Source organism: Pararge aegeria, chromosome 4 (assembly GCF_905163445.1).
Source record: "Pararge aegeria chromosome 4, ilParAegt1.1, whole genome shotgun sequence".
Taxonomy (NCBI): domain Eukaryota; kingdom Metazoa; phylum Arthropoda; class Insecta; order Lepidoptera; family Nymphalidae; genus Pararge; species Pararge aegeria.
The window spans coordinates 13,390,224-13,403,717 of record NC_053183.1 but is presented as its reverse complement, the minus strand read 5'-3'; the positions used below and the strand labels follow the sequence as shown (position 1 = coordinate 13,403,717).

The window sequence follows — 13,494 nt, the reverse complement described above, 5'->3', positions numbered from 1 at the left end:
TAACTCAACTACCTACTAGGAATATAACTAAAATATGTGCTCCGAGCTTGGGTTATGCCAAATCCTTAAGCAGTCTTGAATAAATAATTCAATTTCAACCAGTTCCACTGGTTTGCACACCAATATTTAGGGCAGAGTTATTCGAAACTATATTGTCTTGATCATGATTTCATATGTAACTAGCTGTTTGAATCGTAACTAAATGCACAATTTTTCATTTATATTATTGTCTTGAAAACAAAATGATAATTTTTTGTAACGATTAAAATTGTATAACTCATAATGTTGATTGAATCTTTTAATTATTTTTGACCTAAAATGAGCTATTTTGGCTTGTTTACGATTATAGGCTTTGTTACTTATGGATAAAATATGAAATAAATTTTTAAAAATAGTTATTAAAATCGGTTGAGTAGCGTCAGAGTTTATTTATTGCCCGCGACTTAGTCCGCGTTTTTAAATTTCTTAGAGACCCTTTTTTTCAAAAAATTCTAAATTCATTTATTTAGAAGTAGGCCCTTTTGAAACGTCAAGTCTGTCTGTAGTGACTCTACCACCGGTTGTTCGGAAGGCAGATTCTACCGATAAGAAGCCGGCAAGAAACTCAGCAGTTGCTCTTTTCCAACATCAACAATTTACATTTTACATTTTAACATTTATTTTTCTATCTTGTGAGAGATGAAAGCGGAGTTGGATGCTTCCAAGCAACCTTGTCAACCTTGCAAATTCATCAATTGTACAGTAACCTCGCTTTAATAAATGTGTTTTAACATATTCTTTAAACTTATGCGTAGGTAGGTCCAAAATTACCTTAGGAATCATATTATAATTACGTATACTTAATCCTACAAATTACTTCTGTACCTTTCGCAGACGATATGCTTGTAAGTCGACTGTTTATATCCACTTTTTGTTTATATAGACTAATATGTTGTCTTACGCACTATTACACTATTTATCATCCGAAAACTGTACTCCTGATATATAGTATCATATGTCATTATACTACCAAAGTTGTCAATCATTCTCTAAGTTGACTCGTATGCAGAAGGATAGCTAGAAAATTCTAATTTTTTTATGAAGTGTTAGCGGTCCTACCTATAGTATTTTGAATACGTGTACATTAGTACATACATTTAAAAATGTTGGGTTTGTAATGTTTTATAACATTTGACTCTCCTTTGACTCAGTTGACTCGGTTTGGGGTGGAATTTCAAAATATCGTTTCTTAGTGGATACCTTTACATTATAAAGAATACACGTAACAAAATTTCTGTCCAGGGGTTTAGGAGTTTAGGAGGCTATTCAGTCGTATTTCGTTCGAAAACTGCGGTACACATATTTCTGATATTAACTGTCAAAATTCCAAGGTTCTAACCCTAGCGGTTTAGGATGTGCTTTGATTATCAGTTAGTCAGGACTTTCAATTTTATATAGGTAGATAGAAGAACAAGAAAAACAAACAAATCTTTCCTTTTTATAACATTAATTTAAATGTATAAATGTTGCTTCACTTTGAAGGCGTGGGTAACCGCTATCGTTATTTATTTTTTCACTAACAATTGTGCTAAAAAGTTTATTCCTTATTACAACTACCAGTTAAATTAAAAAAAAACTGGGACCATAATTCAATGCGGTGTGATGAAACATTTAATGTGTCAAATATACTTATCAGAAGTTTAATGCGGACGAAGTCGGAAGGGACCGCTTGTATGTACATAAAGAGCTGCTGTTGTGTTTGCGGCGTGACAAAAATGCATAATGAATTTTTTTCTCACGTCATTTTGCATACTCGTATGTATTCCGAGGCATGCTCCATCACTCGTGCTATAACTTTAAGACTGTTAACACTGTCTTGTATTAGCGTTAGCTATATAAGTCCAATATAAATCAATTTTCCCAGCAATTTCGTTCGGATACTATATACGGACTTCTAGATAAATCAAATTTTCATATTCAAAGGATTGTTAAAAAAACTTGTAGAGGACTTTAAAATATTAGTCTAATTGCAAATTTGTAAATCACGGGTTGATTCTTCAATTTTTTAAATTTAATTTTATATATATAAAAGATTATATATTGTCCATGTACAAAAGATACTAATCAATAAAAATATCACTTGCTTCAACGGTGAAGGAAAAACATCGTGAGGGCACGTATATCATCTATATTACTTTTTCTAAATTGAGTACTAGTGTTACTTTTTACGGGTGTTGTCCTAGTATCCCCTTTTTAAAATGACCTTGCATAATATAAAGTTCATATTATATAAATGCTTAAATGGTCACTATCGCAGCCGCTCTTGCTGGCTCACTAACTACTAATGAGCTACTAAGGAAGTAATTAACTGTTCTTTAGTAACATTTGTTGTAGTATTTACTCGTACACAAATATTAAATTTAGCTATTCAAGTCTGTTTAATGTTTATAATCGCTGCATATTATGTTATACTATGTTTGCACTACAATTAATAATTGCGTCTTGTTGCAAGAGTTGCAGAGCGTCGGAATGGACTAAAATAATACTCTGATATTATGTTTGTTTTAAATTCGAGCTGAACTTTCTCCTTTAAATACTTTTAAAAAAATGGATTGTTTTGTTGGACTTCATCTCGTCAAAGGTTATCTGGGAAAGATCGCTTCAGCGATAAGATTTTTACAGTTATTTTATTTCTGTTTTATTAAATGTGTGTGCAATATAGTTTACAAACGAAAGACCTAAGGTTCCCAAGGGATTTTATAAAATCAAACAAATGCGCAACGGGATATAACTAGTTCCGTCACAAATGCCTTATGTTTAGGTTTTGGGCTTTATTGTTTGTCATATTCATATAGTTGCTAACAATAGTGGCTGCTGCAGTATGACCACGGGTGTTGGGTAGTTGAAGTTGAGCAATCGAAATAGTCGGAGTGAATTTGATCATAAAGACAGGCTTGACCACGGCTCAGGGTAACGTCAGACCTAAAGTGACGCATTGGACTGAGCCTGGCTCATACGTCCCTTAGACTTTAGATGTTCGGATGACTCGAGAAATCAAAGAGGCCATTTATTGGTGCCTATGCTAAAGTTCCAATAGGGTACAGTTCAAGTCTGTCTAAGAATGTGGTTAGTAAATATAGCACGAAGCAAACAAACCTCTTTTTAAAATTAAATTATATTCTAACCGCTGAATGTTTCGCACTTGCAAATGGCAACGAGCCTTGGCCTTAGAAGTTAAATACCAGAACAGGCAGTGCGCCGATAATAGAGGTGTGTAAACTGGTTTTGCGTATATTCTGCAAAATTATTATGGTACTATTGTTTGTGTTGGTTGTAAAATCTGTACGACGTTATTTACGATGTAGCACGTATGCTCTAGAACCTGTTTACGGAAGTCGATGCGCCAGCGCCTGGTGTAATATGAAGAGTGATTATGTGTGACGTTTTCTTTGCTTTACAAAATATTAAGACCATAAGAATCTTTGCATTGCACTTAATGTTAGGAGCTGCACTTTTTAATTTATATTGCTGTCGCACTATATGAATAGTTGAAAAAAAATCTGCTACTTATAAATTAGTCTTAGCTTCCAGTATATGCACAATGCTTTAGACATATGTCTCCCGTCAATATTCACAACTATTAAAAAAAAAACAATCAATTTAGTTGTCTGCAAAACGAGGTTTTTTAGTTTTCTGGGTGATTTTGGCTGAAATATAATATATTGATTTTGGTCATAATTATTAAAAAAATTAACGAAATTATACTATTTGAGTCTGGAACATACAATAATATTTATACGCCAGATACTCTTTATGTGGAGATATTTGATAGATATTTTTTTTTTAGTGTTCGGTTTGTAATTTATCATTTATGGAATGTAGTCAAATAAAAAACATCCTTATTACTAAAGTTGTTACTTGGGATTTTTGTAATATCCTGTCCACAGAATCAAAGACATATATAAACGTGATAATCGTATTGATAGTAATTATTTCACCGCTAAAGTTCTAATCTTTTACGATAAAATGGGGAAAGTGGGAAAAATGGGGAAATTGTGATCTAGCAACATTCCGCGGGTGTGAAGTGAGACGTGCGCGGGGCGTTTTTAATAATTTTTGATTTCTGGATGTCCTTAATTCTGTGATACTATATACTATACGATAAACGACTAATTCCACTATCAATCAACTATACCTTCATACATATTTATATACGCTTATCGAGTAGGTACTTCTGTTTTTTATAAACAAGCTTTTATTAGATGCATGTAAAAAAATAACTTAAAAGTGATAGTTGATATGGTTATTGTAGATATCAACAATATTTTTTATTATAAGTTATAGTAAACCAACTTAATTATGATAACCTAGTACCAGATTCGTTCGAGTCAAGAAGTTCTATTAAAGAGCTCCCATGGCCACATTCCGCCTACATAACAGATTAGCTGGAAGTAATAATAATACTGTATTGTCATCAGATTTACACATGTATGCAAAATTTCAGCTTTTCGGAAACCAGGAAGTGGGTCAAATTTAACTTGCGACAGGTGTTTGATTACAGACGAACAGACACCGCGACTGGTGGAACTAAGTAAATATTATATAAAAAAAAGCTTGTTAAATAATACAAATGTTGCCACTTCAAATGTAAAATCTATTTACTATAAAGCGGACCTAGACTCTACTCAGACTTTTCTTCCTTGTAAGACTTGGCTGAGATAACGGTTAACATAATCTTTGATGTGGATTTTATAGACGTATCCCAGATAATGCTGAGTTTATCTAAGAGCGACGAAGTTAAACTTCAAACGGGGTTATTAGCCTTAAATGTGCTTTAGAGCAATGTAATATTTGATCCAAATTTAAAAAAAATATATTTTTTTTTTGTGAAGCACGCGTAGCTATTTAGATTTTAGGCGACCAGCCCTTAAATTGTAAAAACTGATATTGGCCTAGTTCTAAAGTTAAGTCTTAGATATGGCTACGCTACGCTAAGATCTCAGCCTAAATTCCGTCACAAATATACATCTAAGTTAGGAAACAATTTAACACTTTAAAACCAGTGGCGTACACTTCATACACGCACAAAAGCTCTGCCTACCCTAAATTTTTTTTTGTACAACTCAGAAATGCGAAGTTATGCATACCCTGCTCAAAAACCCTGTGCACGCCACTGCTTAAAACAAACATTTTCTTATAAAATTAGTTTTATTTGAACAGCTATAAAATTGTAAGCACATCTCTATGCTTTCCTTCACCTTTATCTCTCTCTCTCTCTCTCACTACACTATATACCTATTTTGACATTTCCCAAAAAGATTTAAATTGACAGATATGCTTTCGCCTACATGCAAAAATACAGCTCAAAAAATACTAAAGCAACTTTTCTCATTGCTTACGATTAACAAAGTAATTCGTAAATTTTATAAAAAAGTATATAAAATTCCATAATCCTATGATAAATAAAATTAAAGAGTTCACGGTTGCATCTGAAATACTAATCTTGTAGATTTGTAAAAGTTATCTAGCGAGTATCTCATTAAAATGCTGAATGAAATTTTTATAGGTTAGAATTTTTATTTGGTAGTTTTTTTGATATATAGACATGTAAGTTGTACTGATAGCTAAAGAGTTGGAGAGGGCTAGTATGGTTTGCTTCTTCATTGATGAATGAAAGCGTAGGTACTAGAGCTCGTGATAATAGAATAAACATGATGTCATTGGATGCCGTTAACATTTTAATAAAATAAAAAATATTTCGGAATGTAAATTCTAGTAGTATTATAATACTATGTGATGTTATGATATACTGGTGATCATACAGAACACAAGTAACGGTATTTTAATATTTTTACCGAGATGAAAAAAAACACTAGTACATTTTAATGCTATAACAAAGATGTCCGCGAACAAAATTTATTCCTGTTAAGGACCATGCACGTTTTATGCAACGTTAATGATATTGTATAAGTTCTAGTTAATTTAAATAATCAAAGCTTCACTAAAACTTTAAAAGTTTTGACTATTTGAATGTGAATTAATTTAATTTTAGAGTTGTTGCCTCCAGCTTGTTAGCTAATATTACATTCTGATTGACAGTAGCCATGAAAATATTGACACAGTTGTCATGGCATATGAGCATATCTGCGGTTGAAATCTTAGATTTTGTACTACTATCTTTATCGATGTAGCTTTCAAATACTCGTGTGCCTATTTGTAATTTGTGATGCTTAGCTTCACGTTTATTTATGTCGCTTGGGGTGGTCTATGTTGCAGCGCGCGTTTGTAATGGTGCTTGGCGGTTCAGTGGTATATTAATGTGCGAGCGGGTTTGGTAGTGCGTCCGCGCAACTTAACAATATCGGGATGTCGTCGCCCGCACGTGCGCCGTCCTCGGTGCCGCCCGGGGCTGCCATGCTGCCCCCCGGACCAGGCCCCTCCCGCCAGCGCTCCCTCAAGGACCGCCTCAAGGAGGGCATCACCGGACCCTTCCACTGGCAGTGAGTGCTCTTATTATTATGCTAAAAGTTTTTATCCGCAGGAACTACGAGTACGTCGAGCCGAGAGCCCTTAATCCTATTAGGCGCTATGTAAACGTAGACGCATTTGTGTTATCGAAACGGAACACCCTCACAGGAGACCGCGGTTTCAGTGTCCGGTTACGTCAACTTTATATTGTACTTAGACAAAGGTGCCTCACCACAGCTTAAGGCATTAATTATGTGAAACTTCATATAATTAATGTCTTGAGCATACGGAAGTACCTAACTCGTATAGCCGCGCAGGTATAGTTTTTGAAAATCAATAATTGTGACATTTCAAATGCGTGAAAGGTCACCGAGAGATAACTTTGGCAGGCCTATTTTGTATCTCGGACCTCGGTGGATATCAAATTAAGTTACTATGTAAATCATCCTGTAAACTGAGTTGCACAACGAGATAACGCCACAGGGACTGTGTATCGGTCGACAACTTATTTTTCTTATGAAAACAATACATTTCTTAAACCGCAACTTGGGTATAGTTTCTAAAAAAATGTAATATACGCCTTATGGCCCTTTAAGTAGGATGGCTTAGCCAGACAATTATGTGGAGCAAAATTTTTACCTATATAAGTGCTATGAAAATTAATTTATGTTGCTCGTGTCGTCACTTCGAGCGTTAGAGTTTCTAGTTTCACTTGAAGAACGCTTTGATCGCCGATCAATGTTTCTCGAGTGGAGTTAAATGTACTACAACACCATAGTCGCTGCGTTAACGTATAATGCCATCCATTTAATATGAGATATATACCTTTATGGAAATACAATATATACAAAATATGTACTTGTATAGAATTTAAAAAATGTTCCTATTGCTGCGTCTCTTTTCGATACCAAAAAGTTTTTACGTTTGCACAGCGCCTTATATGCGCCTTTTTTGTATATGTCGCACGAAAACGCTTAAGGGCACGCTTTGTAACTGTTCTCCTTATCTTCGCATCCTCTTGCCGGTGGCTTCTTAACAAGTAGATCGGTTTTATAAGTGCGTATCGAGATAATTCTGTCCTCACGATTTGTAATCTTCAGTGACATTATCATTATTGCGTGTTTTCAAGCTTGCTTGATATTTCCGATAAAATTTTGCGAAATGACATTATTATTGAGGAATCGAGACGTATTGAGGGCGAAAGTGTCAAAAGAGAAATTCTTTTTTAAATATTATACTCAAATGTGATGAAAATATGTGAACATGTTTGGATACTATTTAAATGTGTCTGTTGCCCGTTCAGACAAAATATTTCAGCCGGTTTTGTGTCTGAAAAAATAAGAAACTAAGATAAGTCACAGTGCATTTATACATTATACACAAATTCTTTTATTTTAGATTTATTGGAATAATCCGATAAGTATTGCTCATTACTTTGGCTTCGGTAAACTGAAATTGAAGGCATAACGGGGTTAACATAGATGATATTCAAATTAACTTATTTAGACGAATGCCCAAAAAAAGTTTTTGTTTTTAGGGTACGGGTGTGTTCCTATGTGCCTATCTAGGTATACATACATGTAATTTTCCTATACCACCATTACTACTAGATGCCAGCACACATTGGTTCTAGGGAGTATTTTTAGAATCCTTACATGAGTGAGTGACATTGGATATAATTTAGAATAAAAAAAACAATATGGCATCTTTAAGGAGCCATTTTGCAATGTGAAAAATCATGCATTGACTGGCAGTCTATCTATTAACGGACTTGTTTGATAAATATGGTTTAAGTCGGTAGATTGGCAGGTACCTACTGTTGATTAAGTTTCTTAGGTAGTTCTCTTCGCAGAGGTATTTTAAAATCAGTTGGCTTTATATTCAATTTGTTTGAAGCTTGTAGGAGAGGCGGTACGCGTGCCTGCAGTCTAGGAATCCAATTTGTCCCTAGATCTCGCTCCCAGCGCAAATAAATCTAAATTTAATTTGTTTTCAATGTTTGTACCATTTGACCTGTTATTTGCTCTTGCTTCTAGTTTTACTACTTGAGTGTACTTATAGTTGTATAACTTACTACTCAAGAATTTACTAAGTGAATTAGAGCAGTTAAACATGAAATTAAACGGAGTTTGTAAGTTTACTCGTATATTCATTTAAATAGCAGAGAGATTTTATAAAGTATTCAAAATAATTAGTTTTTAAATGACTTAATGTAGGATTAAGTGGAGATTTAGTGACGGAGGCTATTTAAAAGCCGAAATTGAAAGCATAGTCCGTTTATCCATGTATCGTCCAGGATCGACGTTTTTTAATTATTAATTAGATATTTTTTTTTGTTTCTCTTAATCCTCCATAATTCTAAAATATCTGGACAGATAGAAGTAGCCTTCGAAGCCCCTACATCATCCGAAGTGGCAATGGCAATAATTTAAAGAAATAATTAATATGGCGTCTTCAAGACGACATTTTAAATGTGAATATTTGTAAAGGGTTCGTGTCTTCATTTTTTTTGTTGCGCTCTCGTGGATCTCCCACGTTATATTCTTCTTGTTTAGGCTGTGCATCGTATGTAATCAATGACGTGCATTTCCTATATGCACAAATGCACTGCCTACCCTTTCAATTTCATATAAATAATAGTATAAATAGTAGTCTGTAATAATAAACATTATAACTCTACTTACATTCACTGACTCAGAGTATATTAGGTTTTAATAAGTAATAGCGACACGCAGCGGCTTTGTACGGGTATAAATTAAAAAAAAAAGGATTGAATACAATTTATTTTCGGCGCCCCGTTATAAAATCTAAAATATTATTTTATTCTACTTACAAAAAACGTTTTTTAGGCTTTATTACATATATCTGTGAAAAGCGTTTTGGACCCTTGACACTAACTGCTTGCACCACTGGTTAGAGGTATTATAATACCGATTACCAAGAAATAGTGCTGTCCATTTAATACGGTTATCTTATTTAAAAAAAAACAAAATATAGATACATACGTTACGATACATCATATCTGCTAAACAGGTGTTTCTATATAAAAATGCAATGCTAAATGGAATGTGCGACTTATAAAGATAAAATCCTTAAATGAATTACTTTGTTTTAAAGGTAGTTAATATATGCAATTGGTAATGTATCGCTGTCGGCAAATTGGAATTATGCTAAACTGACCGTAAAACCAAGACCTGCGATTGGCGGTTGAAAAAACGTATAATGAAAATGAGTTTCATTTATGCAACACGATAATGTAATTGAAAACATCCACCTTTTAACATCCCATTACTGGAAATATGACTCTCTCATAGACGACAGGGTAAGTACTTCCTTACCATGTTACTTAACTATTTTTTTTTAATTCCACAACACATTAGCCCTTGACTGCAATCTCACCTGGTGGCCAGTGGCGGTACTACCATACAAGCCGAAAAGCCGGGCTTGCGTTACAATAAGTATCTCTTTTAAATTTTTCTCGACTATTCCGAAATGAAATTAACAAAATAATTAAAACTTGTTAGCAAAGAGGATATAAATACAATTTTTTAACTTTTGCTTAATAATGCATATACTCTTTGTCTACTTTACTGCAAGCACTACGTTACTCTGGCAGGTAGACCCTGTGGTAGCAACCAGCCGCGGCGCCGCGCCGAACTGTCACTATCGCGCTCTTCGCGTGTCTTCGTACGCGATCGGAGGTCCCGCTTTGTCTCGCTCACACTCATTTGCTTATACGGGGCTTTTATTTTACTGCTCTCTCTCATAGAAATTTCAATGTATTTAGCAGAGACAATCTAGATTATTTAATAATTTAGTATGAAGATCAAATGCCAGATTGCGAGTTGAAGTTAGTGAAGATGACCAGCGAGCTAATTGAAACAACTTCGCGCGTGTTATTATTTGCGTTACAACTAGTTGACACTTGACAGATTCATTATTATTGATTAGTAAGTACCTAGTTAGGAGTTTTTTATGTTTTTTTTTTTTGAGTTGAATGGTGAATTTTACTGGTTTGTTTTCTTACAAATTATAGTAAATGTTGTTAAATATGAGCTCCAATTGTGTGGAAATTGTTTCTGTGACGAAATCAAAAATAATTGGCGAACAACAGGTAAATTCTTTTTATTTAAAAATTGTTTGTTGGCTTTGCATATTTTTTTTCTAATGAAAAGAATGGTTGGAACGCGGCTGGTTACGACATAAATTACCAGGCATCATAAGAATTAAAGAGAGCAGAACTCAAAGAAACACTTGGGATTTCTATGATTACTTTTTAATTTTGGCAAACATTGCATAGAAACTTCTTTATCATAATTCGCGTGCTGACTTAATCGTACCTAGTATTTTTCAAAGATTTGTTGATATTGTTTGTCATTTAGCACAACAAGCATTGTGACTTAGAGATCATGAAGAGTTAAATTTGTCCTTTAGGTAACTGGGCTTGCTCAAACTCAAAACCTTAGGCACGCCACTGCTGGTGGCAAGTGACGTTGCAGTCAAGATGAAAGCAGGCAAACCTCTTAGATACCTCTAACAGGCATGGGTTTAAAATAACTGCAGGGTACGGCAGTTACATTAAATTCATACCCCTATTGTTTTCATGAGACAATGAAAGAAAATTGGAGAAGACTCTCATGTACCGATGATGTGCCGTCGGACCCGGTTATATTATCACCATTCACCACATATATATATTTTTATTGTAATAACTGACGGTCCAATCAGCTAACCAAGGATTGTAAGTGATATTTTTTTAATTTTTTATTCCACTACATTTATACTAAACATACTAAAGCCCTTGATTACAATCTCACCCCTAATCGGTTGCTACGCGACATCGCACGCACCGGAACACTAAATAGCTTAGCGGCACGTCTTTGACCAGAGAAAATTCATAAATTATAGGTTCCCAAATTGCACCTGCCGGGAATCGAACCCGGGACCTCCTACTTAAATTCACAGCGCTCACCTTTGTGCCAGAGAGGTCTTCAATGTGAAAGTGAACCATGACCTATAAACAGCACAATACTTCGCAGCGCATGCAAGACAAACTGCCGCCCTGTGTCCATCAGTCTAAGGCGTATGTGTTATTCAAATTCAAATTCATTTATTTCAAGTAGGCCTACTTTATAAGCACTTTTGAAACGTCAAGTATGCATGTTTGTGTGACTCTACCACCGGTTCGGAGAGCAGATTCTACCGAGACGAGCCGGCAAGAAACTCAGTAGTTGCTCTTTTCCAACATCAACATTTACAATCATTTTGCTATCTTGCGGGAGATGAGAGCGAGGCTGGCTGCTTCCATTCTACCTTGTCATTGAGGAATTCATCAAATGTATAGTAACCTCGCTGTACTAGATGCGTTTTTACAAATTTTTTAAATGTTTGCATTGGTAGGTCAAGAATTTCCTTAGGACATGTTGTAAAAGCGTAGCTTTTAAGCCTCATGTACCAACTATACGCCCACGCCCTACAGATCGTAACACATCTGCTTGACTACGAGCCCTGTCACAAAAAGCTGTACTACTACTAATTAGTACAATCTTATCACACATAGCATAAACAAGTTATTGGGCACATAAATGTGTACCTAATTCGACACAAAATTTTCGCAGGAGTAGGCGAAGGCACAAGCTAATATTTGCCTTGTGCAACACTTATATCTTACGTGTGTACATTACCTTCATCCACCGCTTTAAGACCGCCTCCACAGAGCGGTTTATGTGCGTGCTTCGAGCGTGTTAAGCTGAAGCCATCTCACCGCATTTAGCTTACGTGCGCGTTGGCGTGCAAACTTGCGAGCATGCAAAACACGCAATGATCTGCAAATAAACAACCTTGTGTTTGGTTGCATTTAGGAAGCAAATTTGTAGGCTACCGTTTTCGCGGGATAAACGCATAGGTTTTACCGTAGCCTTTAGCTAGTCTACAATGCCATCTCTAGTATATGGGTGCCAAACATGGTTGTTAAGAAAAGATGAAGAAAAATTGGCTATCGGCCAAAGAAAGATGGAAATGGGTATTAGGGTTTTAAGACAGAGTAAGCAATAAAAGTATTCGAAAGTTAGCATACTCGTAACTAGCATATAAGAAGAAAAGAAAATGTTTTTAGATGACTTTATCTTTTATGCAACTTGGCAAGTTTTTTTTTTAATATCCAATGGTTTGAGGCGTACATGTCTCCCTTTTGGCCAGAACACAGAATTGCAACAATGCTGCTTAGCGGCAATAATAAGCTTGGTGGTCATCCGCAGGCGAGCTCTTTCACAAAAATAAATAATAATAAATAAATAAATATACTACGACAATACACACATCGCCATCTAGCCCCAAAGTAAGCATAGCTTCTGTTATGGGTACTAAGATAGCTGATGAATATTTTTTTAATGAATATAATACATATAAAAACCCAGACACTGAAAAACATTCATGTTCATCACACAACCATTCTCCAGTTGTGGGAATCGAACCCACGACCTTGGACTCAGAAAGCAGTGCGCTGCCCACTGCGCCACTCGGCCGTCAAAAAGCTCCACTACTAGCGAATCGATAAACGTATTGTTTTGAATAGACTCAAATGGGGGATCCAGCAGTTATATTACGCTACCTTAACGGTATTTTATTACACAACTGCGCCAGGAGTGTAATGCTTACGCGTGTATCCTACATATTATGTATGTATGGCCTCCATTATCGAAGCTCCATCGGCCCGGCGGCCTAAACGGATCTTAATAAATAAGGTTTCGTAACATTTATCGTAGTGCGAGCGTATTTTACGGGACGTGGGGGTTGACTTAACAAAAAAAAAAAACCCGCTTGCATAAAAACCTTTCTATAAACATTGAAACTTGAATTAACCATACTGAATGAAGTCAAAATCGTTTATACATAGCGAATGTAGCCTGTTGTAAATATTTTGATGTGGTCTTGTATAATTTTCTCAAAAAAAATACTTGATTTTTACGACCTCTGGAGAACTACAGTTGTTTCTACGACATGTTAGCCCTTAGCTGCACCTCACCTGATGGTATATCTAACTATGAG

At 35.2% G+C, this 13,494-nt stretch overlaps 1 protein-coding gene across 4 annotated transcripts in view; it reads left to right on the top strand.

Annotated features, from left to right (window-relative positions):
• LOC120637619 (TLD domain-containing protein 2) overlaps positions 1–13,494 on the top strand; it is a 185,805-nt gene that overhangs the window by 17,363 nt on the left and 154,948 nt on the right. For 2 of the 4 annotated variants that reach the window (XM_039909515.1, XM_039909514.1), the window contains exon 2: positions 6,256–6,479. The exons of the other annotated variants lie outside the window; for them this stretch is intronic. In XM_039909515.1, coding sequence (XP_039765449.1) covers positions 6,346–6,479 — 134 coding nt within the window. In that variant the 5' untranslated portion in view covers positions 6,256–6,345. The remainder of the gene's footprint in view (positions 1–6,255; positions 6,480–13,494) is intronic. 4 annotated transcript variants of the gene reach the window in all.